Raw genomic sequence first — 26,684 nt, forward strand, 5'->3', positions numbered from 1 at the left:
TAAAGTATTTCAGTTTTTTCTGTCCAAGCTTGGCAGATGGAGTTTCATTTATCCAGATGGAGGGAGGGAGGGGTGGGCCCAGCAGATGGTGGACTTAAGTGGTGGGGAACGGATGGGTCAGTGTTATAATAGTCAGGTGAAGGAGAGAGAATACTCAGAATTCACTTCACACTTTAAGTCTGTAAAAACATGTTGCAGTGTACTATGTTGATGTTAATTTCGTTCTTCCAAGTGTTAGCCTTATTTTTCTACAGATTTTATTACAGTGTTGAAAGGAGATGGTTAAGAAGATGGTAGTGCTGAGGAGTTACATGGTTATGCAATATCCAAGTTATATGTGCATGTGTATTTACAACACTGCTGTAATTATTTATAATATCAGAAGCTAGGGTCAAGTGACATGATGGCATAAAATAAAAAATACCAGTCCCAGGGGAAAAAAAAGATAAATAATTAAATGAGGTTTAGTTTTTATTATCGTCGTATTATGATCTCATTGCAGGAAATTCCATGAGCAATTTTTATATATATATATATTTTTTTTGGATTATAAAGTGAATTACATTTTTTGTAATACAAAAAGTAATTTAATATAATATAAAAATTATTATATTTTTAAACTTGAACAAACTGTCATATACTGTTTATACTATAATTATACTATATACTGTTACAGTTGTGTAAACTTAATCATACCATTTTAAATGAATTTATCATACCCCCCCACCCCCCAATTGAGACAATACAAGGTAAACCAAGTCATTACTGTGATTATGGCGAGTTCAGACGATTTAAGGTAAGTTTTGAAATGAGTCTCAAAGTCCTTAACCTTTAAGATAATTACCATTTTAATCTAACCTGAATCTCCAGAGCATTTTTAACATTTGTATTGATGTCCTACTTACCAGATTATTGCATGTCTTACACTGGCCGTCGAATCAGTTGCGAATCACTGGGCTTTCATTGGGGCTCTTGCAATTAAGGGTCGTAATTGCTAAATTAACTATAAATGTATTATTAATATTCCAACCGAGGTTTGATTAATGAACTGCAGTATAAATATGTGCCCTTCCATCACTGAACTCAGTAATTAGTTGCCTGGAAGAAGTATGAGTGAGCAATGTAGAGTTTAAAATGTATAAGTGAACATTAGTGATATTTGTAAGATGAGAGAAGAGTGACCAGCCAAATGCGTCACGGGCAGAGATTAATTTTTCAAAGTTTCTGGGAAATTGCCCCAGAAGTTTGTTAAATAAAATAAAATGGTCTTTATCTTCAGACACTGAAAAGCAATGCGAGGATCAGGGATGCATTAAAGAAGTGTTGTGTGCTGAGAAATCTGAAATGGAATCAATAATTTGAGATACCGTGAGGTCAGTATTTCCTCAAGTCAGCATTGGCAGGTCATCTTGGTAAATGACTCTAATTTGACACAACATCTATTTCCACTGGATCCCTTCAAAGTTGTTCCTTGATGGTTTTTATACATATTATTTTAGCAAAATCTGAGAGTTGCAGCCGAATACTGTTTGTGTAATTTTTCAGACTAAAGTGTTCAAGTGCTCTTTTGAACACCAGACATTTATGACAAAGGCCTCTATTTTTTAGAGCCCTTGAAAACCAGCATTTTATATCTGCAATTTATTTTTTATTTTTTTCCTTTGTTGAAATATTCAAGTTAAAGCAAGGTGAACCTGAATGACATCATCCTTGTGTCCAAATATGCATTTAGTGGACAAGGCAGTAATTTAGCATTAGATCACAGGCTTTTTACTGCCCTCAAAGTAACATTTTGAGATAAAATTTTACAGCAGTCCTCAATTAAATGTGATTTAAAAAGACCATTTGAAACTCACAGTAAGACATTTGTAAGTGTTCAGTAGTAAAACTAACAAATTTGTTACGGTTATTTATTTTTCTTCCATTGTCCGTGGCAAGTGGGAACCAATGGGAACCAATTGGGAACCAAATCCCAATCTACATTATTTTTAAACTTTGTTTTTCTTTAACTGAACTAGGGATTAACAATACAGTATATCAATGGTTATTGACCTATATTAAAATATTTTTGTTGTTATTTGTCTAGATTTGATATGTAATTGTCCATTCCGAATTCTTGTTTTTTACATATAAATTCCCTTATCAATCGCTCAATCAAAAGTAATCTTTAAAAACAATAATTTAATAACACTGTTGTAATCTTTTGCAGATCTCTGACTGTGCACTATAATGCTAGGATGCTTAAATTCAGTGGTTGTATTTAAAATTATGCTTTTGTACTTGTTTTAGTATTTGTATCATGTATCATGGTTTCCACAAAAATATTAAGTAGCACAACTGTTTCTAACATTGATAATAATAAGAAATGTTTATTGATATTAGAATAATTTATTAAGTGTAAAAATATGGACTGGAGTAATGGCTTTGTAATCTAATGGTTTACAATTTGAATGAAAAATATATTAAAATGGGAAACTAAAATTGTAATGATATTTCACAATATTACTGTTTTACAGTATTTTTTTGATGAAGTAAATGCAGCCTTGTTGAGCATAAGAGGCTACTTTCAAAAACGTTTAAACATTAGTGCAGTATTACCAGAAAGATTTGCTTACTGTCGTCTCTAAACAGAACTTGACAGTCAGCGATTTACCAAGGGGTTTTGTTTCATAGAAAAGACCATGTTGTTTCTCAGGTAGTGTAATTCAAAGTTATATGACAGTTCTACTTCTCTATAAAGAATGCTATATTGACAGTCTTTAGAAATTCACTTAATGTCTTGTCCAGTCCTTTATGGCTTTAGCATGACATATGATCAACACACGACAGAGCCCATGAATGAGTGCCCCTACTTCATAAAGCATCCGTTGTGATTTGGGCTTGTTTGTTGTGCACGCTGTAATTAGCTGGGGCCATGAAGGGCACAGGCATACGGAGGGACATCACTTGATTAAGCCCATTAATCATGTCTCAGCGAGACGACCATAGGAGGATTTGGGAGCTGAAATGGACTGTGTCATTTTCTTAAAGCTCCATTTCAGCTTAGGTCTTCAAACCTCCGCTTACCAAAAACTCTTTTCTTATGTACCACAAAACCGTCTGCTGAGTCATATCCATCACAGAAGTGGCCCTTTACCCAATACTTGTCACATAAAATCTATAGTGGACTTCTCCAGCACCCCATGTCCTCAAAGCGTATGCCTGCAATTTGGTGTATAATTTGGAGTTGATGGGGCATTTTTGTGCAGCAAAATAATGTACCACTTCCATTGTGAGAAAAAGGGCATAAATCCCTCAAACTCGCCCTGAGAGAACGCCGAAAGCCATTTGGCGCTGTGAGGCGTGTTTCTCCTCTAAGGGGTTCAGGGCATTTTTTCTCACTTCTTCCATTAGTCTGCATTCAGAGTGAATGTGAAAGCAATACCTGACCTGCATAACAGAGCTAAAGAGCTGTGATGCTGGAGGTTTCAACCGGAGTGTAGAAAACAAAAATAATTTCTTGCATGAGCAACACATTGCATTTAAAATCAACATCTGTCTCTTTAATGGTGAAAATTGGTGTCAGGTTTGGGTCTTTTCTCTCTGTCCTTTCTAGTCAGTTCTACACTATGTAGTCACATTAAAGTAAATATTGCTGCCTTTTTTAAATTATTTTTTTTTTCACTGCAGAGACCATGATAAGTAATCCTTTCGAAAAGAAGCAAGTATTTGGGAAATAACTAAATTAAAGGACTTATTTCAGTTCTCTTTCTCATTCATTAACCCTGTAAAAACTGACAATATTTTCAGAAAAAAAAAAAAAAAAATATATATATATATATATATATATATATATATATATATATATATATATATATATATATATATATATATATATATATATATATATGTATGTATGTATGTATCTATGTATTGTATGTGTTTTTGTTGAGTATATCACATACATCAGGCTTTTATGGCTGATATAGTATGATAAAAAGAAGATAGAGCTCATACTTAGGGAGGGGGAAAAATAATCTCAGTTTTATTCAGACTCAATAAGCAAATATATGCACAGTTGCTGTTATTTGGCCAAAATTTAAGATGAGATTCTGATAGATTGTAATATTAATCAATAAAATCTTTATAACAGTATCACAGGCTACTTGCATAAAATGCATTTATAATAATTGTCACTCTAAACATTCCTATAATATGTCTTAGTAGGTAATATTTACTTAAAAAGCTTTGTAGTTTTTATTATGTGGGACAAAAAAATAATGCAATGCAGTGATGCTTGAAGTTGCTTCTGTCTGTAAGGGTTTCACAATTATAATAAAAGCCCCTTTTACTTGGTGAAAGTGTAAGCTATCAATCAAACGACAGAAGGCATGTAGTAGACTGTGTATAACAGGGGTTTCAACAAAGTTTTGATTATACTCATTATTTGGAGGCCTTAGAAATCTGTGTTTCAAAAAGTTTAGGGTTTGTTGTCTTAAAAACAACAGGACAATAACTAAACTGATTTACTGGAAATGCCAAAGTTTTATGTGTTTGATTCACTCAAAAGAATCGACTCATCAGAGTCAGTTGTTTGGAAATCAGACTATATTGCTTGCACTACTTGTTTTTGCATATGCATATATACAGAACTGAACATGGATTGTTTTATCAATATTTTTTCATCTTTTGTCTTGTACAGAATGGGTCCTTAGTTTCCAAGACTACACTTCACCTTTAAAGAAATAGCCTCGACTTTAGCAACACAGTTGTGGCAGTTAGAAATATTTGACTATATGAAACTCCATGTAAAAGATATTAATTTTCTCAGTCGTTATGTAACTAAATATAGGGTCACCTTGAATGCAGGTAGGCCGTCATGTGTTTTTCTTTTCTCAGCAGGCTTTTGACATGTTGGAGCCAGACCCAATGACTCAACATGGCTGTGAGCCTCACAAGTGAATTACTCCTTGCACATTAATCAGGAACACTCACACGGCACGTTTGCCAGCGTACCTCTAAACATTTCTTACACATGATTTTTCAACAGAGCATGTCAGAAGCACTGTCAGTTATCTTTTTAATTAGGCTTCTAATTGTTCCGCGTGTCTTATCTGTATGGTCCATACTATATCACGGAGCAGGTGGGAGCAGTGGTGGACACTCTACGTGTGAATCCAGCGGCAGGTCTGAGATTATTAATTGAGAGCATCAATAACGGCGAGCTTTGTTCTTCTTTGCCCCGAAGAGCACATTCATCATATGAGGTCAGTGCAGTCAGGCCGGGGAAAATGGGACAGCTTTGGCCACTAGGAGCCCAGATTCACTCTACAGTAAATCTCGCTGGCCTCACGGCACTGACAAAGTGCCATAGCAGCTGAAACGCTTGGTGTGAGATTACTAAAGCATGTTCCTGCCTGTGGTCGTGTGCTGGGGATGATAAATCCAACCTGGTATTTGGCTCACTTGAACTGATGCTAGATACATAGAATTGGCTTTGAGACAAAGACATGAAAACCAAAGAGCACATGCACATGATTAAAGATGGAATAGGGTTACTGGATGTCCAAGTTTTGGGGGGACATTTCCTGCTCTTTTTACAGTATGTTCCAAACACCCTCAGTAAAATAAATAAAAAGAAACTGAACATGGGAGTGGTGAGTAGTAACTGTAAGTGTATGTGTGTATGTTATTGATTACTCTCCCTCATGTCATTCCAAACCCGTAAGACCGTAAAAATTAAGATATTTTTGATGAAATCCGAGAGCTTTCTGACCCTGCATAGACAATGCAACAATGCAATTGACACATTCGAGGCTATTGTTAAAGGAAGTAAGGACATTGTTAAATCGGTCCATGTGACATCAGTGGTTCTACGTAATATTGTGAAGCTACAAGAATATTTTTTGTGTGCAAATAAAACAAAAATAATTACTTTATTCAACAATTTCTTCTCTTCCGTTTCAGTCGTCGATGCGCATTCATGGCAGTACCACAACAGCTTTTGAGTTTGAACTGGATGGTGCCATTTTTATTATGATTTTATGATCTGGTCGAAGATGTTTGTATGTCCTCTGTGGTGAAACATGAGTTTGGAGTTCAGGTCGTTTTGGATAGGCTTAGATAAATTATGTAATATGTTTAGCATTAGAGTTTGATAGCTAGTTCCTCTGTGGACTGGAATACACCCAAAGAAAAATTTTTTTACATGGAAATGCAGAATGAACATGTATTTTGTTTGTAAGTAGTGAAAATTAAGTATGTTTTAAAAAGTAAAGACATAAAGGTAATTAAAAATTGTGAATAAATTGTGAATAAAAAAAAGTGGCCAGTCAACCATCATAGATGCCTTCCTTTATCGATTCAAAGATATTTTTAGCCTTTTTGTGTTGATCCTAAAGCTTAAATATAAAGTTATATATAAATTTTATATGAAGTACCCACATACCTCATACAAATGAGAAGGACTTTCTCTTTTGCTTTGCTTTCATCTGTAGATACATCAATCTTTGCTTCTCTTTTCTGTTTTGTTTTATCTGCTGTGTCTTCAGCCTTGGAAGAGGAATTTTACTTAGCATCAAAATGAAAGTTTTTTTTTTATTTATTTATTTTTTTATTTTTTAAAGAAGGGTTAGAGCATTCTTGTGTGGTGTTTCTAGGGTCCACTGGATCAAGATGCCAACCTTTTAGAACAGCATTTACATCAAGAGTGCACCTAAAATGCCTCTGTAGGCAGCTTACTATCTACTGGATTTTGGTTTTGGAACAGAATATGAATGGTTATGGGTTTTTTTCTTAAGACATTTTTTTTTCCAACTGATCCAAGCACTTAGAATCTGTCCAGATTTATCTTGACTTTGAAAGTTATGCCAAATAGCAGATAAACCAACTCTATTTCATTGAATTTCAAGGACATGAAATGTTATGTCTAGACAGTGTAGATGCACTTTATGTACTAGTAGATAGGCTAGTCGTCATTAACTAATTGAATAAACTCATTAGAAACATACAGCTAAGGGGAATTTCATTGAATGGGTTCTTTCCGTGGGAAGAAAGAGACTATAAAATGGATTTTAATGTTGAATGGATCTGAATGAGTTAGGGGGTATATCTGTTTCTAAGAGAGCTAACATCTAACATGTTAGATACCTCTCCTGAGCATTGCACAGCTTAGGGGTGAAAAAAAGTGGAAGTGAAAAAATCAAGAGTAAAATCTGACAAATAAATGTCCTAGCACTAGCGCCTGGGGTGTCAACATGAGTGAGAAAAAACTCCACCATGTGGAACATTCGTCTCTATCTGAACTCTAATGTGATTTTAAATAACTAAAAGGATTAAGAAGACCATTGCATAATCCAGATTTCAAACTGTGGTGATTTGTGATGTTTTGCATCTAGTTCCTATGCTTGTGTGCAGGTTTTAATCCTCAGCAGTGAGTGATTCCCAACCAGGGGTATGTGTACCCCACGGGCTTCCAGAAGCCACTTGGAAAGATTTTGGTTTTGCTTTGTTAAACCTATAAAACAATATTATAAATACAAATCATTAAAATAGCAAAATGTGATTATTGTAGAGGTTTATAAGGGGGGCAATCATAGGAAAATAAATGGGAGAAATTTTAACACTCATTGCAGCTGCTGTATAAATGAAAATTATGCCTTTCGCTTAAAAGAACCAATAACCTGTTAAATAGAGTTTGTTAACTCAAGAGTCTAGACCATCCATGTAAAATTAACTGATTCAGCCTTAATACAGGCTAATAAAATCAGCCTAATACATTCATTATACTTCAAATGTTAGTTTTTTTGTTAAAACATAATTTTCGAAGCAGTTATAAAGATTTCTGTATTTCTCCATTCATGTAGGTAGGAGCGAGGTGGACTAAAACTAAATTTAAAACTAAATTAAAATTAAAATAAAAAATCATTACTTGAAATAAAATAAATGTTACATGAAAAAAGAAATATAAAAATCTTAAACTTGTTTTATTTCTCAAATATGTATGGCTGATTCATGGTTACAGTGTCTGAGTCACACAGAATTGTCTACATTGTAAAGAGGCCTGCCATCTATCTGTAGCTCAGTTGCCAAGCCAACGATTTCTGTTGCTCTACAGGAGTGTGTACAGAAGGGATGCGTGATGTCTGTGTACAATATCTGCCTTGAAGTGAACTGGAACAGAAGCAGCTGATTGCTGTGTCAGATATTAAGACATTCTCCCAGGCTTCTATGAAACAGAATGCACAAGTAAGGGAGAAATCCAGTTTCTTTGTGAGAAGAAATTTCAGCTCATCAGTTTTATTGCTGATCAAGTGGACATTAAAATGGTATGAAGACTGTCAAAACCACAAAACTGACCCAACCTCTGCCTTCTCCTGATAGTGACATATTTACACTAAAATGGTTCAATTCATGAACACTTTGGCCTACAGGTATAATTCTGGTTTCTTTTAAAAGTAGGTTTGTTGTCCATTTGTAGATTTTTTCTTTTCTCTCTTCAGATAAGACTGAATTTCTAAATGTCCCTCATACTTTTTTAGAGGATTTTTGCATTGACTATATGCCTTTTAAGGCAAGTCGGTTCATTTGGGCAGCAATATAACCTCTTTCTTAATGAATAGGGAAATACCAAAATACCAAAAATTGTATTTCAAACTTCGTATGCACTTCAGTAGCATATTTCGGTCACACTTTAGTTCGGGGACCAATTCTCACTATTAACTAGCTACTAACTATGACTTTTGCCTCAATAAATTGCTAATTTGCTGCTTATTAATAGTTAGTAAAGTAGTTGTTATGTTTAGGTATGGGTTAGGACTAAGGGACCTAAAATATGGTCATGCAGAATAAAGCATTTATGTACGAATAAACAGCTAATATGCTAGTAATATGCATACTAATATAAACATCTCATCTTATAAGCAACTTATTACTGCAAAAAAAATTCAATGCGCATGTGTAAGCACATACTATTAATTTGCGTCACACACACTGTACGCTGACAACCCAGCCCCCCCCCCACCACTTCCCCAGCATACATGCACAAAGTATACTTTGGGGTTAACTGGCAAATAACACCGAAAAATATTTCAGGTTGGTCCAGCTGATGCACACATGCAGTGTATAGCAAAAGACTGAGTGCAATTTTCACATAAAAGTGATTTTGTCAATTTGACTTTTTTTAAGCGGAAAGCAGAACTTGAGTAGAGCCATAATATTGGGCATTCCAGTTTCTCGCATTCATTGTTATGCAATGGCTCCATCTCAGCTCTGTAGTCTTGAACATAGTTACAGCTATTATGATTAATTTGGCTTTGCAAATTAGGTCAGAAATGGCACCATTGGGGGATGTTTTTGATTTACATTAATTGCTGCTAATCTAAAGCAGGCATTTGGTCACATGTAACAAAGAAAAGGCTGGGAAAGGTAGAGTTAAATGGCATCATTAGCTCTAGCACACATCTCAGCCTGACAATCAACCACCATTGTTCCCTTGAACACTTTCCTTAGGCCACCATTTTAGCTGCTGCTTTGACCCCATGACATTGCTTTCTCTCCAGCAAGAGTGGCCATTATTGAGCTTGCCCTCTACACAAACCCACTCAAACAGACCCTCGTATCACACAGTCATTGGATGTATGTTTCTGCTGTTCACACGGAGGGTGAGGAGGGGTATAATTCAGGTTTTACCTGTCAGAAAGGAAAATTGAAGGCTCTTTGAGCCTTTTAGGGTGGAAAAAGTGAACAGCATTATTTGTGTCTGGTATATCTGAAGTGACATGAGTCTCTTTCAGTGACAGGCTTCGTCACGGGCCTTTTTGGCTGCTATTTTAGATCCACTTTGGAAGCTAGCATTTGTGCAGTATATTTTCTATTAAGTCTTATTTTGCTTGTAGTGGAATCCAGTTTTTGCAGAAATGAGCAAGCTTAAAATGAATAGACCGAAATGAGCTTAAAAAACGTTTTTTATTAAATTTAGTGTTCAAATGTTTGAGATTAGCCAGCATCTCTGAGGATTTGCAGTCAAAATACTTACTAACCTTCAGAGAAATGTACTAACCTTTTTAAATTATCCCATAAAACAATTACTAGGACATGAAGCACCAAATTTATGTTGTGAATGTGAGGCACTAGACATTTAATGAAGAGGACTGGGGTTGGAGGGATCTGATTAGCATAAATATGTTAGTGAGGATCAGCAAATTTAGGTTTATCCGGAATGCGTAGTGACGTTTTGGGTTTATACAATGATCATTAGATAATGAAGAGTTGAGGAAAGTTGTTTTTAAAATACAAAACAATTTTAACAATGTTCTCATAGCAACATCATCATCATCATCTCTCTCTCTCTCTCTCTCTCTCTCTCTCTTTTAGAAATCTTAAGATTTGTATTTTTATTCTTCAGGCATTTCCAAGTTAATAATGAATGTTGGAATGGTCTTTATGTCAGACTGGATACCACAAAAGGAATCTTTTTCTGTAACAGTTCTTTTAAATATTATAAATGGAAGTTTGGAAGCTATCCCAAATGTCACATTCGTAAATAATACATATAAACTTAGAAAGCAAATATGCTCAGAATGAGATACTGAGGGTTGGAATCAGGCAAAACTGGCACAATGGGAACAAAATGGAAAAAACTGGTGAAGCAAATGTGTGCTGAATGAAAAGACAAGTTGGCTACTGACACTAGTTGAAAAGGACATATATTTCTTTTCCTGTGTACAGCTTCATCCACACATCTAAGGGTTTCCCAGGAGATTTCAAAACCCTTTCCTTAGCCTTTAATGAGTACACCATAACTATAGCACCCGGGCTGTCACCAGTTCTTGCACAGTTTGAATACAGATGCATTCAAAGGCACAAAACATATTGCAGGAACTGAATAATATGAATTGAAAGTTTGTGAGGTTCAGCATTGTCTAACTAATGTCTGTGAAGTTATTTGCTTATCAAATTATGTAGTAAATGAGTATATTGAAGAAATGCATGTATTATAATAATGGAATTTTATAAATAACACCAATGTTTAATGACATTACATGTTATTATGTTAAATGTTAATACACACACACACACACACACACACACACACACACACACACACACACACACACTGCAGTTTCACTATTGGTATTCATTTCATTACTTTCCCCATCTATCAAATAATATATACACCAGCAATATATCTTGTACTGTACCTCTAATTTATACACCATGATTTATGGCATTTCATAATTCACTCAAAAACAGCGATGCTTTGTCTCTGACTCTGTTGTGTTCTGTGAGTATTAATGTGATCTTCCGTGGTGTGAATGCATAGCGATTAACAGATTTATTTGCCAACATAATGAATTAATTAAATTTCAAAGCTCTTTATGTCAGTCAGTTATGAATCATTTTTCAGTGTACTTCTACATCTCTGACAAGGGAACTGTATTTCTTTACATGCATCTGCTGTTGCTCTATGTATAAGACGCTATACTTGCAATTACGTGCTATAATTATGATGAACCGGCATGTCTGGAAACTGTCCATTTTAACAATGCGCTGCTAACAACCTTGTTAACTAGCTGCATGAATGAGGTCACATGTTAAGTAATGAGGCCAGCATCTAAGATGCACTGTTATTAGATACCATTTATTGCAAATGGCCATTTTTCAATTTATAGCTCATCATTGTTTGTGTAATGATTTTTATTGCTTTTCTAGGTTGACTGACAGAATCTTTGTCTGCATGCATCTGACACTTTGAAAACTTGAGTAGCAGCTGTCCTAAAATATTTGAGTCCAGTTTTGTCTTACCTCAGGCTGTTAAAGATGGATAATTTGAAATGGGCTGTTGTCCCAGTGTTAAAGGTGTGTGAAAATCAAAAGCTAGTGGGATCAATACTGAGCCCTGAGGTTCAAGATTGTGTGGAATCAATTCAGCCAATTGCCATTCAGCATGACAGAGCCTTTATGACCCCTAACCCTCACATGCTCCATACGTGCACCGTTTCAACGTATCATGCTCGTGCATATGGTCATCTTATCTTAATGCAACTTCCTATCTCACATTATTTCCCCTATAGTTGATGCCAGGTCAAACTTTACTGCTCCCCAGAGGTCTTCTGCAGCAGATACTTTTATGTTCTCCACTCTTCTACCTGCAGAAGCAGATAGAGCTAATTGATTGAATCATTTGCGGCATCAGATGTGCCATACCCTCCTTCCACACTCACAGTTTATAAAGCTTTTAAAAAGCGGTGATTGACTCACACGATGGATTCAAATGAAGCATTCAGGTCTCGTTTTGCTCTTCCACTAGTTTATTAGAGTCTAACTGGAGGCATATAACAGTAAAGCTAATATTGATTTTGTTGAAAAACACTCATTGGTTTCGTTGTCACACTTAATGGTTGTGTCAAAACATTTCAGACTTCCTGATAGCATACTTTTCCTTTCGAATCTGACCTCAGGGCTCAAAAGCATCTTTTAAAAATTCTTAAAATGGTCTTAATCTTTTGTCAATAGTTCTAAGCTGTGTCAATAAGCTTTGAAGCAATGATTTTATGCTTTGAATAGCATTAGCCTATAGCATAGTATATAGCATATAGAATAGCATAGGAGAATGAATAGCTGTTTTTTTTTTGTAACCATCACACTCACATGTAGCTGTTTCTGGAGGTTGTGTGGATCCCCCCCGCCTTCAGTCTACAAAACAAACTTTGCTTCCTTGGTTTCCTGTTCACTTTGTCCTTTTCTTTTGCTCAAAGCATGTCAATGAGATCCTAAAAAGCACTTTAGGTAATTACAAATAGAAGCCAAGCTTTAGGCCCACGGGAAGAAAACTTCTCACACTCAGCCCTGTGTAATGATTCTTTAGTTCGTTCATCATTTTCTTATCTCATTGAGCTTCTAGACCTGCGGCAATGACTGTACAGCCTAGCCCTTGCTATGAAATCAAGGGCTTCATAATTTAAAAACGATGTGCTTTTTTTCTAGTTTAGCTAATCATTTATGGATTTAATAGTGACTGAATTTGCTCTAGTTTTCATATAGTCTTTTAAAAGGTGGGAAAAAGCCTTAGTTTTAATATGCCGATAGATGAAGCATTTATGCTAATTGTCCCCGCGGTAAGAGCGGACAGCTCTAAAGTCCCTGGAGAATGGCAGGGTCTGTTGATAATTGTGGTATCCTGGGTTTATGCAGATTAGCTAAGTGACTTTTTCTCCATTAGGACTGTGAATCCAAATAATGACATAAAAATGGAAAGATGCAAATAGACAAACTGAATTGGAGTTTTAACCTCCTTCACGGCCCTTGGGGATAAACCCCTTCACCTGAGAGCACCAAAAGCAGTTTTATTCAGCATTTCACAACCACCCACATTATACTGTAGCATTTCAAATGATCTCAGCATATGGAGCAACACTTTATAAGATTAGCCCATTCAGCTGTACTTACCACCACCCACATGCATAGTAATGATTACATACATATTAACTTCACCCAAAACATCAGTTATAGCCCATTATTTTTGACCTAAGATACAGGATCATTAGCAGCTGAAGGCTCTAACTTGATATTGTTATGCTAACTTTACATTTAGATCTGACGTGCTTGTCCCTGATTTTAGTAGAATGAAACTAATCAGACCTTCTGGAGAAAATTTCCTGCTGCGCGAAACCGCTGATTTTATCGGCAGATAAACTGCAGAAGCTGTAATATCAGAAGAGTTTGGGCATCTTAATCACAGCCCCCCTCTGCTGCTTCCCACACAACGGGAAACTCCTACTGGAAATAACCGTCCAAAGTGGATAAAAAAGTCTTTGTTAAGTGCTCATTTGAGAAAGACTTAAAAATGGTCAAATGGGTTTCAAGGAACTCGAAAAAACATCTTTTAATTGTGCAAATTAAAACAAGACACATTTAACTTGAAGTGTATTGTTCGAGTGCTCTTTTCTGTTATCAGGGCTACGGAGGCAATCTTTCTTGGCTGTAATGAAACAATGATATAGAAAGAATAGAACCCTTCACGTCTTCCTCAGAAAGACATGTTGTTTAGGGAACCTTGACTGGTGGTTCACCTCATGGAGTGACTGAGATACTGCCTGCTTCAGTGCCCATTATCTTCCCTGATTGATAATCATGACATGAGGAGGGATATAAACCCATAAATGAGGCTTAGCACTGTTAAGAATGTCAGCTCTCGATGTGACCTTGAGCAGAGAAAGGAGATTTCGCAAAATTCTGATGTTGGATTAATATGGTATAGCTGAGGTTGCCAGAGATGCAAATGGAGTCATGCGAGATTTATATGACGTGTGACAGAATGTATGGTATATGCAAATTTATTTTTAAGCAGCATTTTTACAACTGTACAAAAAAAGTCTGTTTAAAAAATTTATTGAAATTCTGTTCTTCAACCTTGTCTTTGGATTCATCTCTGTTCACAGCTTGAAAAATGTTTCCTGTGAAGATGTACTACAGTTTTTGCAGTGAATGCAAAAATTAGTTGAGATTAATTTAAATGTAGATTATAATGGATGCAAAGGTGACCTGGATGCAAAGATGAACTCCATGTGTCAAACCAACAGCCTCAAAAGATGAATATGCAAATATGCAAGTGTCACCGACTGAGCATCCTTAAACTGCTGGCACTTTCTGCATCTATTTTTACACTTATTTTCAGCTTTCTCGTTCAGTCAGTATTAAATGAAAAAAAGACTAAATAGCAAAATGTGTTGTTTTCCTCAAAAATGCCACCACTTATAAGTGTGCAGCTTAATTCTTTTTAGACAGATGCAGTGTTAAGTCACAAAATGTTTCAGACATATTGAAAAGGTTGAGAAAAGCTTTTGACACATCTGCTTTTACATTTGCACTGTATACATAACCCTGAAATGGCATACAAGCACGTAGTCACCTATGATGCATTGTGAGTTTAAATCTATCTGATGTGTACAGAGATTTAGATTATGCCTTTATTTGTCTTGCATCGAGCAACATCATGAAAGGAAGAATATCTTTTGAGGACTGTACATTTAAACTCACGCTCATGAATAATTCATTGTTTACAAGGTAGATTATTCCAAGCAGTCGGCTTCTCTGGCGATGGCTGTTAAAAATCTGACTGTGTTCCCTTTGATAATTTGTTGACATGCCCCCGCTGTTGTTTCGAAAATAAAAATGACCTCACTGGAAAAGTGAAGGTCAGGCAGAGCTTAATGAAGGCCCTGTTGTCCTTTACCATTGATTTCTCTGCTAGCCTGGATACACACAGTCCGACTGGCTCAGAGTTGCCATGGTAAAGGTCTTTTGGCAGAGGATGTGTTTCCTGGATGGAGTGCCTTGTGGAATTTGTAAATGCGTGGCACCTTCGAGCATCATTATCCCCTCCCTCCTCGAACTCAGCTGGCCGGCCGCACATCGGCACAAACCGGAGCCTCAAGCGTGGTCTCTGCGAACCCCATTTGATGTGCTTTTTCAGTGGTTACGAAGATCAATATGAATGAAAAGTGAAGCAGAACAAATAGTTTGGCTCTCGCAATGACATTCACTGGTGTTATATGGGTGAATCTTGCTGCCAAATGACATTCTCAAGACATTTATGTAATAGGTGTCAGGTAATATTAATGTTAATCACGGTTTTCTGATCAAAACTGAGGCAGCTGACATTTAGATCAAAATACCATGTAGTATATGTCAAGGTGAGAATAAAACAGTTCACTGGCCGTCTTGGGTTGAAAAGCTCAAAAAAAGGTTGATGACGGTTGCTTGTGTTTGTGTTTGACGCAAGGTTTAGAATGCGTGAGTTTTTATCCTTTCACAAGTGTCAGAGAAGCATTATATGGATCATATCTAATCTTGAAGGATTTCCACAGCCTTAGAGTGACTTATAACAAGATTTCCTATGAAATCCAACTAGGAGAATGTCACATTACTGCATACATTGACCTCAACATGAAAATGTCACTTTACTTACATGGCCTAATTACTTTTTGGTGCAAATTAGGTGGATCATTCTATGCTGATGATATAGTTATTTTCTCTTAGCTTGGTTTTAATTGACAGTAATGATCTCAGTGGCTCAGCAGACTTTCTTGAGTTTGGATATTGTTAGGTTGTCTTTTCTATGATGCCACGGTAGGGTTGTCAAGGTAAGGAAACATTCTTGGGTGCGTTGCGTGACAGCGAACAGTTGGAAAGATAATGAGACTGAAGCAGCTTGAACAGCTGTTGAGCATCCGGTTAAGGCTTAAATTAAATGCAAGGTGATTCATTTTTGAGGGTTATACTGGAGCATCATTGATTCAGGCTCATTAATGGGGCTCACAATTGTAGATTGTTGTTTTGTTCTCTTTAGTATATTAGGAATGTGATATAAAATGCAACATCATAGTTAGCCTATTTTAAATACATATCTTGTATTTTTAACCACAGCTTTCGGTTCTGTTTAGTTTGGCTTGGCACATCACAGAAAATAAAATAAAATAAAATAAAATAAAATAAAATAAAATAAAATAAAATAAATCTTGTACACTGGAAAAACTAATTCGGATAGATTTATCCAAAAATATATTTTCAGATTACTATTATTTTTTATTTGTTTTTTCAAATTGCAAAATTGCTTTTGTAATACATTAAGCATATATTTTCAAATGTATTATGGCCAAAAAAAAAAAGTGTTTAGCTGCATGGTTTGTGAAAATGCTTGAATGGGTTGTGCTCAAATATTTGCATTGAACAACATCATGTAGATTAATTGAGCTTACTCTGTGGCATAGGCGCCTAGCGTCAAACAACTGTTCTCCTTGACAGATTCATCAAACAAGATTGGCAGAGCCTCCATCTAGAGTTCTGAAGACCATTGCTTCTATTCACCAGCTCCCTGTCACAGTTTTACGTATCGAAACTGTCGGAATCACAAAGGCTGAGGAGCTTTAATGAGCCAAAGTTCTCTCCACGTTGAGGTGGCAGCTTGTGTCAGAAATGAAGCTCATAATAGCATGCCAGTCCAAGCTCAATTGAACATTTCCTACTGTTATGGTAATGGGTTACCGCTACCTCATCAAAGAGTTGGTGCCATTTTTCTCCGTTGTTATTTTTATCTTCCTTCCCCGTGCCTGTTTGAAATTATCTCTGAATAACCGCAGCATTTAGTGTAGCATTCCCTCCTTTCAGATGTTAATTCTGTTTTTGCCTCAGAAAACAAATGATGCAAGATTTTACTCCTTGACAGGCTTGAAGTGTTTTGTGCAGTTTTTCTTTTTGTGAATTTTAAAACTTTCTGTGGAGAATCTATTGAAACACAGAGCTGTGGAAACATCAAACACTGGAGTCAAGAAGTGAAGGCCTCCTGAGGTAAGGTAAAGTGGCATCACTGGTCATTCCAATAATTCAAATTGGGCTATGCTTTAAAGGGCATCCTGACATGAAAGCAGATACACATCTGTGGACAGATGCCGCTTCAAGGCTCTGAAGTTGTCTCTTTTATGGGTTTTGCAGCTTTCGAAAGAAACTGTCCTCAGGTAAAAGGAATGTTTTTTAAATGGTAACCAATTCAGCTGCAAAGATAAAGATGCCTTCAGACTGGACTCAGGAGATCTTCTATCGGGAGGCCTGACCAAACCTTTCCTCTCCTTGGCTTTTTTTCCTCCAGTTGAATTTGATTCAGGTGAACTTTTTTTTGTTTTAACTGTCAGTCAGCATTTTCCTGCAAAATATGAAGCCAGTCTCGCTTTGGCTTGAAATCCGTTTCAATAACCACTCATCCGAAAATATAGACATGTCTTTTTAAAGCCACTACAACAATCAAATCACCGTCTCTATTCATTCGGGGCAGCAGAATTGCTGTTGTTTTTGTTAGTAAGAATGAAGGACAGAGGGCAGTCATCATCATATTCCCTGTAATTGTTTTTTGACTGATGTGCAGCTGCCATTGAATTGAATCAGGCCAGATTACCAGCCGAGTTTCAGAGCCACTGTGGCTCTAAAGAAAGTGAATCAATTTTAGAAGAACCCAGCCCTCAAACAATTTGCTAGATCCATTCTTTCCCATATTAATCTTCAGTCATGCTGGAGAGAAATGCAGCAGTGCCTCTTATTGTAAGATGTGCAATAACATTTTTGGATTTTTAAATTATGCAGGATGAACTTGTGAAATTGTCTTGTGCTGAATTTCCATGTCGCTGCATTTGAAGATGGGTATCTGTGTATTTTTAACCTAAGAAAGCACCAGTTTAAAACCACACATGACATGTTCAATAGTACAAGCACTTTGTTCAGTTCCTATTTGTAAGTGAGATATTAAAGGGATGATATATATGTGATTTACTCATGCTTATGTCATTTCAAACCTGTATGACTTTATTTCTTCTGTGGAAGACAAAGATATTTTGAAGAACGTCTTTTGCGTTCCACCAAAGAAAGAAAGTCATACAGGTTTGGAATGAAACTGAAGGTGAGTAAATGATATGTTTTTCAGATTTACCTCATCCAAAAAAATTGTCAGCATCTTTAAAAACAAAGCATTGCAATATAGATTATAGATTTCATGTGACCAGAACAAGGTATTGTTCCTTGGCATGTGGCAGTGAGCTTCAGTCATAGTATGTGGAATTGGGAATTGTTCTATAAACAAGTTCCAAAATGGATCACTATCAAAGCATTAAACATAGAGGTGTAGTGAGAAACTCTGTTCATATACAGTTTGTTGCTGCCTAATTTTGAGGCTTGAAAGAGAAAGAGAGACTGAGAAAGACAGAGAAGGAGAGACCGGGATCAAGATGAAACTGTTTGACATTTATTATTCTGTCCCTTGATAGTGAATTTGCTTGGCGGGGATTGTGTGTGTGTATGTGAGTTAGTGTGTAGTAATGTGATGGTGGGGCACAGCAAGGACAGAGAGCAGTGGTGCATAGAATTATCACTTGCATCCCTGCCTCAACATTTTGGAATTGGAGCATTTTGGATCATAATCATTTTGATATGTTCATAAATCATGTAGCTTTAGGAATTTAGAACGGAAATGTGTGGCCCAGTTCTGAGTAATACCTGAAGGATTCTTACGGCAGCTTGATATTCTAATAATCTTAAAGTCATGTTTTTCTTGTAAATATCATTGGACGTCACAGCAGGTCTGTTGTACTGATAAAAGAGAATGGAAAAATTATGTTCTGATGTTTCTGAAACTGAAATTGCCCTTAATACGGATTATTCCTGTCTGACTGTTCAGTAAAATTAATTGTCATCACATTCATGTAACTATAATGAATCATTGTGAGTTCACGCATTTCACGGATACTTACTAATCATTATATTTATTAGACAATCATGTAATTTAGACATTTAATAACTGTACTACACCTCATTCCATACTCCATCTCTGTCTCCACCCCCCTCTCTCATTAGAGCCCATTTTGTGTGATGTTGGAGAGTTTCTGTGCGGTGACCAGCTGACCTGTGTGTCCGAGAGCTGGCTTTGTGATGGAGAATCAGACTGTCCAGATGGTTCTGATGAGGTTCTGGACAAATGTAAGTAACCATTACACCAACCCACCAGGCCACAAAACAGATCATTATGTCAACATCTCTGCATTTCCATATCTCTATGCACCAAATAATCAGCATCAACCTGCACATTATTGTTCCTCGCTTTATTTAAATCCAGGTTGCACTTCACATGCAAAATGTGGGGAATGATAGCTGGGAATTTTAAAGAGATGAAAGTGTCCTGATTTTAATATTTAATTGTATTGATGAAAAGATCGATCAGTTTATGCTAAAACCTTGTGCCCAATTGCTTCATGTAGATGCAGGACATTTCTAGAAGAGCTTAATTTATTACAGATTCCAGGCACAGTGGGTCAACTATTCTCACCACTGGTATTCTATTATCATTTAGATTAATCATGTTCGCTCTGTTTTATTTATAATGTCTTAGAATGGATTCCAGGCGTATTTATCATGGGAATTTTGTGGAGCTCATTACCATAGATTATGTATCTATAGGAAATGCATTTCAATCAGCTTTTCACAACAAAATGTGCAGTGTAATTTAATGTGTTTGTAAGCCAACACAGGCTACTATCGCATGAGTGTACTAACAGCCCTCCACTGGCATGGGTAATTTTATTCATTTGTTTGCGTATTGGGCTCCCTTGAGGTTACCGTGTTGCTTACAATAGTGGAGTAAAATCAGTGAGTAAGCTGTGCTGCCCCTTTAATCTACAAAGCGGTCTACATTTTTTTTTTTTTTTTTTTTTATCATGTAATGTATTTATCTATGTAGTTAGACAGTCCTAATCATATAGAGCTGCCAAGGAATGAGAGATGCACATTAGAAAAAAAAATAAAAAATGTAAATTTTCTACATAACAAGTAAGATAAAAATGATCCAGTTCTGAAATATATTTTTGCCAATCTTAAAGCCATATAAATTGTTTGGCTAAAGATTATCTGTTAAATTATTAAACAAAACATTTTCAAAAAACAGTAGCTGTGGGGTAAAGTGTGCCATTTGCTTCAGGGTAAGAAGTGTCAGTAACTCAACTGATGTTGATAATAAGCTTTGCATTTTAATGCAGGAAATACTTTGAAAATGCATTGCTCTTGTTAAAGTGGTAGCCAATTTCTTTTCCAAAAATCTGAAGGAGTTCTGGCAAAGAAAAAATCCACCTTTCAAAGAAAACAATTGAGAGTTTGGTTCCCACACTGAAGAAGCTACCTCAACCACACAACAAGTCTGGACAACAACTATAGTAGGACATATTTAATATTTCCCAGCGGCTTTGGTTGTTTGAATGTGAAATAAGAAAATAAAAGTTTATTCAGTCTAATAATGGATCTTTTGTATGCTTTTTAGCAAGAGTCTTTTTTTCCCTGTGAATAATATTAAACCTTTATGAATATAATTAGCAGTAGGTTAAGACTCTAAAGTGGGATGATAAAATGGGATTTTTATTTTATTTTATCTTATTTTTTTTATCTCATTATGGTCTTATTTGATTCAATTTAACCCCTCAATCCCCCTTTTCTAATTATTATTAAGACATTTTCTATGGTCCTGCATTCTGGACACTTTCCTCTAATTTCAGTTGATAGCAGACATTGAAATTTAATTAGATCTCTATCTTCTTTCTCCTTGACTAGAGGTTAACTTAAGTAAAAAGTGGCACAGCTTACCCCACTCTGTGCTCTAACTGCTTTAATTTATCGGCACCTTTTTTTAGGCTAAGACACTTCATTAATTTTGACTCTTCATAGAAAGGACTAAATTTATTTAAAGTCATCATTCTGAGACACTGAGCTGGCATTCTTATTCACTGGTTAATACTCAGACCAATCTTCAAAGTAATTGAAATTTTGAAGCATCTTATTGCTTCAAAGTTGATGAAAACTGTTGTAATTGGCAAGTATGTCCCTAACTAATGTATCACTCACAGTGGGAGTGTTTATATCATACTATTCCTCAAGTAAGACTTGCTTGAGAACACCTTAAACGACTGTCTATACTTGTTCTCACGTAACTGAGTCTAATAATAAAGCGATACTGTAGAAGCTCTCACCTCTCGGCTCGTATACTGTACATGTCTTCAGTCACTTCATATTATGATGTTCAACTCTTAATCCTCTTAGTTTTATAATAAGATTCACTTGTAGTGTTTTTAATTTCTGAGCATAGCTGTTACCTGATATTAAGTCCTTGGTTTTCATCTTATAGTTAGTGTTTCTGCTGTTCCAGTTTCTGGACTGTGCATATTCCTAGCATTGGTGTGCCCAAGTTCTGCCACCACAGAGAAATGTAATCACCACATTCCCAGGGCCTCCAGGGAAGGGCAGCTGCACATTTTCAGTGCCACATGGCCAGCGGGGACCTGGATAGGCTGCCCATCCAGCTTCCCTGTGGGACCAGTCCGACATCTTGGGTTATCAGGGGAGCTGGGAGACAGCCCACTTTCCTGTAATGAAGAAAAACGTGTTGTGATGACAGTCTTGGAGCTTTCCAAGCACATCGTGCTATTTCTTATATTGGTCAGTGGAGTATGACCCCTCATGTGAAGTGAATGTTTTGACATGAGTTATGAGTAGAATGACCATACAGCCAAAATAATCCCTGTATCGCTGAAGAGAATTGCGGGGAGAATAAAACCCTAAGAAGCCGTTCCTTAGTGAGCTTTTAATGAAACGATATGGTTCATTTCAGTGCTCTTCATTCTGTTCCATATGCTCCTGCCTTTTGTCTTGAGCACAGTGTTCTTTATCAGGAAATACAAAGACATGCTTCAGTGACAAATTGCTCAACTCTTTTTCTTTTTTTTCTTCTTTTCCCTCCCTTGAAGTTTGAATTGAACAGAGAGGGTGAGAGAGATTGATTTTTGTTTTGTTCTCATTTTTGTTCTGGGCAAAACATTAACTCACAACACTCAGGCGATGCAAGCGGTGAGCCACAAGGCGAGCACATGATGTTCTTGTTTTTGAAGAGATGACAGCTGTTTTCTTTAGACATCTGTCAAGTTAATTGTACATTACTGGCACTTAAACCCTTCTTTGATCAACTATGATATACTATAGTGCCTGGATTAAACTTTTACAAGAAGGTCTTCATGTAATTTCATTCACATAGAAAACTATTTTTTTTTTTATTTAATTTTGCACATGACATTCAGACAAAAATATATTTGCCTGTCTGTTCGTTCCTGCATGCCATATGTGGGGCTCTGTACATCTTTTTTTTTTTCATCATATTTTTACCTTCTAATTTCTGTTTGATTTCTTTTTTCATATAAAAAGTTAAGTATGCAGTAGACATATAAACGTTTATATTTAAAGAAGTTAAAATTAAGCTAAATGCTATATTAATGTATACATACTGTAAAATTACACAATATACAAGTACAGGTATATCGATAATGGTTATAGTTATTATAAGCATCATAAAACATATGTACATATATAATCTTGTACAAAATGCATGTTATTTTGTGGTTTGATTTAAACTGCAATATTTTGTTTTGTACAATATAACACCATCTGCTCCATCTTTCTGTCCACTGAGGGTCCTTGGCTTAAAAACAGCTGACCCCAAAACAAAAGAGCATACCTCACAATATAACAACATTGGACTGGGGTTGTGTAGAATTAAGGGGTGGTCTTGCAAAAATAGCTTGGTTGTCGCTTTCCATCTAGAATAGAATGCATAGAAATGCATATGGATTTTATGAGCACTCCTCTCAGGGCAGTTTCCTATGGCCCCTCTCATACTGAAATAAATGGAGAGTAAATGTGCCTGTTCCCCAAGAGAACTGACACCTGCAGAAAGGAGGTTTGAGAGGTAATGTAGCATAGCATCTTGTTATTGAGCTGAGGGACAGGCATGCTGCATTATGCAATATTTACCTCAATTGCCGCAGAATGAAATGCTAACAAAATAGACTGTGCAGGGGACATTTATGAGATCATCAGGTGATATTTAACTTGATTAACATCTTTTGAGCTCTGTATTTCATGAGGACACATACAGTACAGTATATGTTGGAAGTGAAAATACACTGGGTAGCTTTGTATTGAAATATGGATTCGTAGATCTATACTCTTTCTAACAAACACTCAGGAAAAAGGTGCAAAACTATAGTTGTACTTTTTCAAAAGGTACTAATATGTATGATTAAAGTGCCAATATGTACCTTTAAGGTACCAATATGTACCATTTAGGAGTAAAAAGGAACAGTGATGTACATTTTAGCTATTGTACCTTAGGTTACTGTCTCAGTTCCAGCTTTGTACCTTTTTTTTTTTTTTTTTTTTTTTTTTTTTTTTGAGGGTATGGGCTTTGTTTTAGAAGAGAGTGTTATTACAATTGTTATTATATAATTATTTGAGGTAAATTTTTTATCTGCAAAATGCACAAGCTGCTGTCATTTTTTTTTTTTTTCATCATTTTTATGATTTCTGTATTGTGTCACAACATCAAGACGAGCCAAATCAAAGCAGCTTATTAGAGTGAAATTTTTAAAATGGGAATTTCATTGGTGGTACTTTTTCATTTATATCAGTTGTTAGATACGGTTACAGCCAACATATATAGACATCAAATGGTAAAATTTGTTTATATGTACTTAGGCATTTGTACAGTTTGAAAATCCCTACCAATTAAAAAAAAAAAAAAAAAAAAAAAAAAAAAATAGGCTGTGCCTTTAAAATTGCCCACAGGGAACAGAATTCTAAAAGCATGAAGTGGTGTGTTCCTTACTAGGACTTAAATATAGCTGAATTGGCAAGTACTTAATCAGATTAAATGTGATTAAAGAGTAAAATGTGTTTTCTTTACCTTATTGTGGCCATCAAAATATATTAAATAAATGCATGCGAGTGTGTATAGCATATATATCATAACTTCAGACATCCACGGGGTTTGGCAAGTAAGCAGGGAGCTTTGGAGATGATCCTTTTAATTTAGTGGGAGCCTCTGTGCTGTGAGAGCCAAGCTGATTCACTTCCTGTGGATGATGCCATCTGCTTGGGGGGAGCAAACAAACAGACAGACCAAACAAAGGCAAAGCTTTCTTCACTGTCTGTGTGTGAAGCATGCAGAGTTGGGTGCAGCTTAAATAAGGCTGAGACTTGATTTTATTTTCTAAATTAAGAGGTAGTCAGATGTGAAGGTTTTACCCAGTGCGTATGATTATTTTATGTGCGTTATTGATTTATTTTAGCTAAACAATTACAGATGGGTTATACTATGCAGTATTTTATTATATGTGTTACAGTGGTCTGGGTAAAATATTATTACTATGTGATGTAAATAAATTCATGTTTATATTTTTAAAGATGTGAAAATTATTAGTTAGTTGTCTTTCACTAATGGCACATTTTAATAAACTTTCAATTTTATTTTATTTTATTTTATTTTATTTTATTTTATTTTATTTTATTTTATTTTATTTTATTTTATTTTATTTTATTTTCAAAGGGGCCAATGCTGTAGTACTAAATTGAAAAATAAATTAATTGAAAAATAAATTATTCCAGGTGTTTCTTATTTCTGTCTCTGTAATTTCAGTATTTTAAGCAAAACATTTTCTTGAGACTATTATTTTAATAGGCAATTCATTTATAGTTTTACTTTGATCTTGTTATTCATCTGTAATAACATCATCCTAAGGAAGTAAAACAGAAGCACATACGTGAGCATGTGAGCATTTCTTTTTCTTTCTTTTTTTTTTTTTTTTTTTAATAATGTCTGAAATTATATAAATACTATTTAAGTATGTTCAATCATTTGTTCGTTCATTCTTTAGATCGATCAATCATTTGATTGATTGAAATTGATTCCCAAACTTATATGCAATGATGCTAGCTGTTCATTCTGTTTATTCACTCATCTCTATATTTTTAATGCTACATCAGGTCTGGTTACATTGAGTTTGTAAAGATTTTGTCATAATATATTTTGGAATGCACAGTATTTCTTGGCAGATATTGTGCCTCCATAGTTAGAGATTCTTTTTCTTTTCTTGACAGATCTTTGAGTTTCACTGCCATATTCTCTCTTTCACTCCTCCGCTCCTTTTGTTAGGGACAAAATCACTAGCTTGTCACCAGCAGCCCTGTGAAAAGAGCATATTTCAACACCTTGACAGCTTCACTGTCACGATACCTCTGGATGACATCAAACTACTAAAGCCTACATTAGCCCCCTGCTGTTGTCTAAGAGAACTCTGTTGGTATACGCTAAGCTTAGAGGCAGGAGAGCAAACAGATGGTTTTCATTCAGTGGGGAAATTGTCTGCTGTGAGGCACAATAATATAAGGACCTTCACCTTCCACAATAATGATGAAACTAACACCGCGTCTTTGTGAATAATTTGTGCCTGTATGTTATGTGGCAGCATGATCCCTTTCAAACAGGGATCCTCAGTTAAACAAACCGAAAAGTCTAGACGTATTATAAAGCCGCGTTTCCACCGCTGGAACTTTATCTAGGAACTAGGGACTTTGGGCTGGTAATTGGTGTGTTTCCACCGCAGGAGCCAAGATCTAAATAAAGTTCCGGGTAAAAAAAATGCCCCTAAGAAAGTCCCTGCTCTTGAGGTAGTACTTTTTCAAAGGTCCAGAACTTTCGGGGGCGGGATTTGGTCACTGAGCATGCTGATTGGTTGAGTTCACGCAGCGTTGTGATTTCAACCACCATTTATTCGTATAATTTTCAAAATATAACTGTTATTGTGTCATGAAATGTAGTTTTAAAGTATTTCAGGCGAGAATGTAGTTTTTTAAAAATCAAATCTGCGGTCTATTTATAAAGACAGTGCCTATTTAAAAATGTGTTTCGCCGATTTCGGAGACGATCAGCTCCACGCGATCAGCAGGAGCTCAGTGCTTGTGTATCCACCTAGAGCAGTCTCAACTCGGCTAGTCCTTGTGACATTTGCCGCTGGCTCTGATGTCTCTTTAGTGGTTAAACATAAAATATAATTTGTTTGGGGTAAATCTAACAGGTCATCTTTGGACTTTATTCAATATATCTATATGTTAAAATGAAAATAAAAAGAGGCAATTGATATAATATTGTAATGTAGGCTGTATATATACATATTTTACTGAACTAAGTACATTTCTGCGGCTATTATTATGTTTAAATGAAAACTAAAGGAGGCAGTGGTATTTGATATCCTATTTCATCTTAATGTAAATATACAGTGAGGAAAGTTGCAGTA

At 35.8% G+C, this 26,684-nt stretch overlaps 1 protein-coding gene across 1 annotated transcript in view; it reads left to right on the plus strand.

The window, feature by feature from the left end:
- The window catches only part of lrp1bb (low density lipoprotein receptor-related protein 1Bb), a 247,096-nt gene that overhangs the window by 43,764 nt on the left and 176,648 nt on the right, over nucleotides 1-26,684 (plus strand). Inside the window, exon 2 of the mRNA XM_042731628.1 lies at nucleotides 19,378-19,500. Coding sequence (XP_042587562.1) covers nucleotides 19,378-19,500 — 123 coding nt within the window. The remainder of the gene's footprint in view (nucleotides 1-19,377; nucleotides 19,501-26,684) is intronic.

Source organism: Cyprinus carpio, chromosome B9 (genome assembly GCF_018340385.1).
Source record: "Cyprinus carpio isolate SPL01 chromosome B9, ASM1834038v1, whole genome shotgun sequence".
Lineage (NCBI taxonomy): Eukaryota > Metazoa > Chordata > Actinopteri > Cypriniformes > Cyprinidae > Cyprinus > Cyprinus carpio.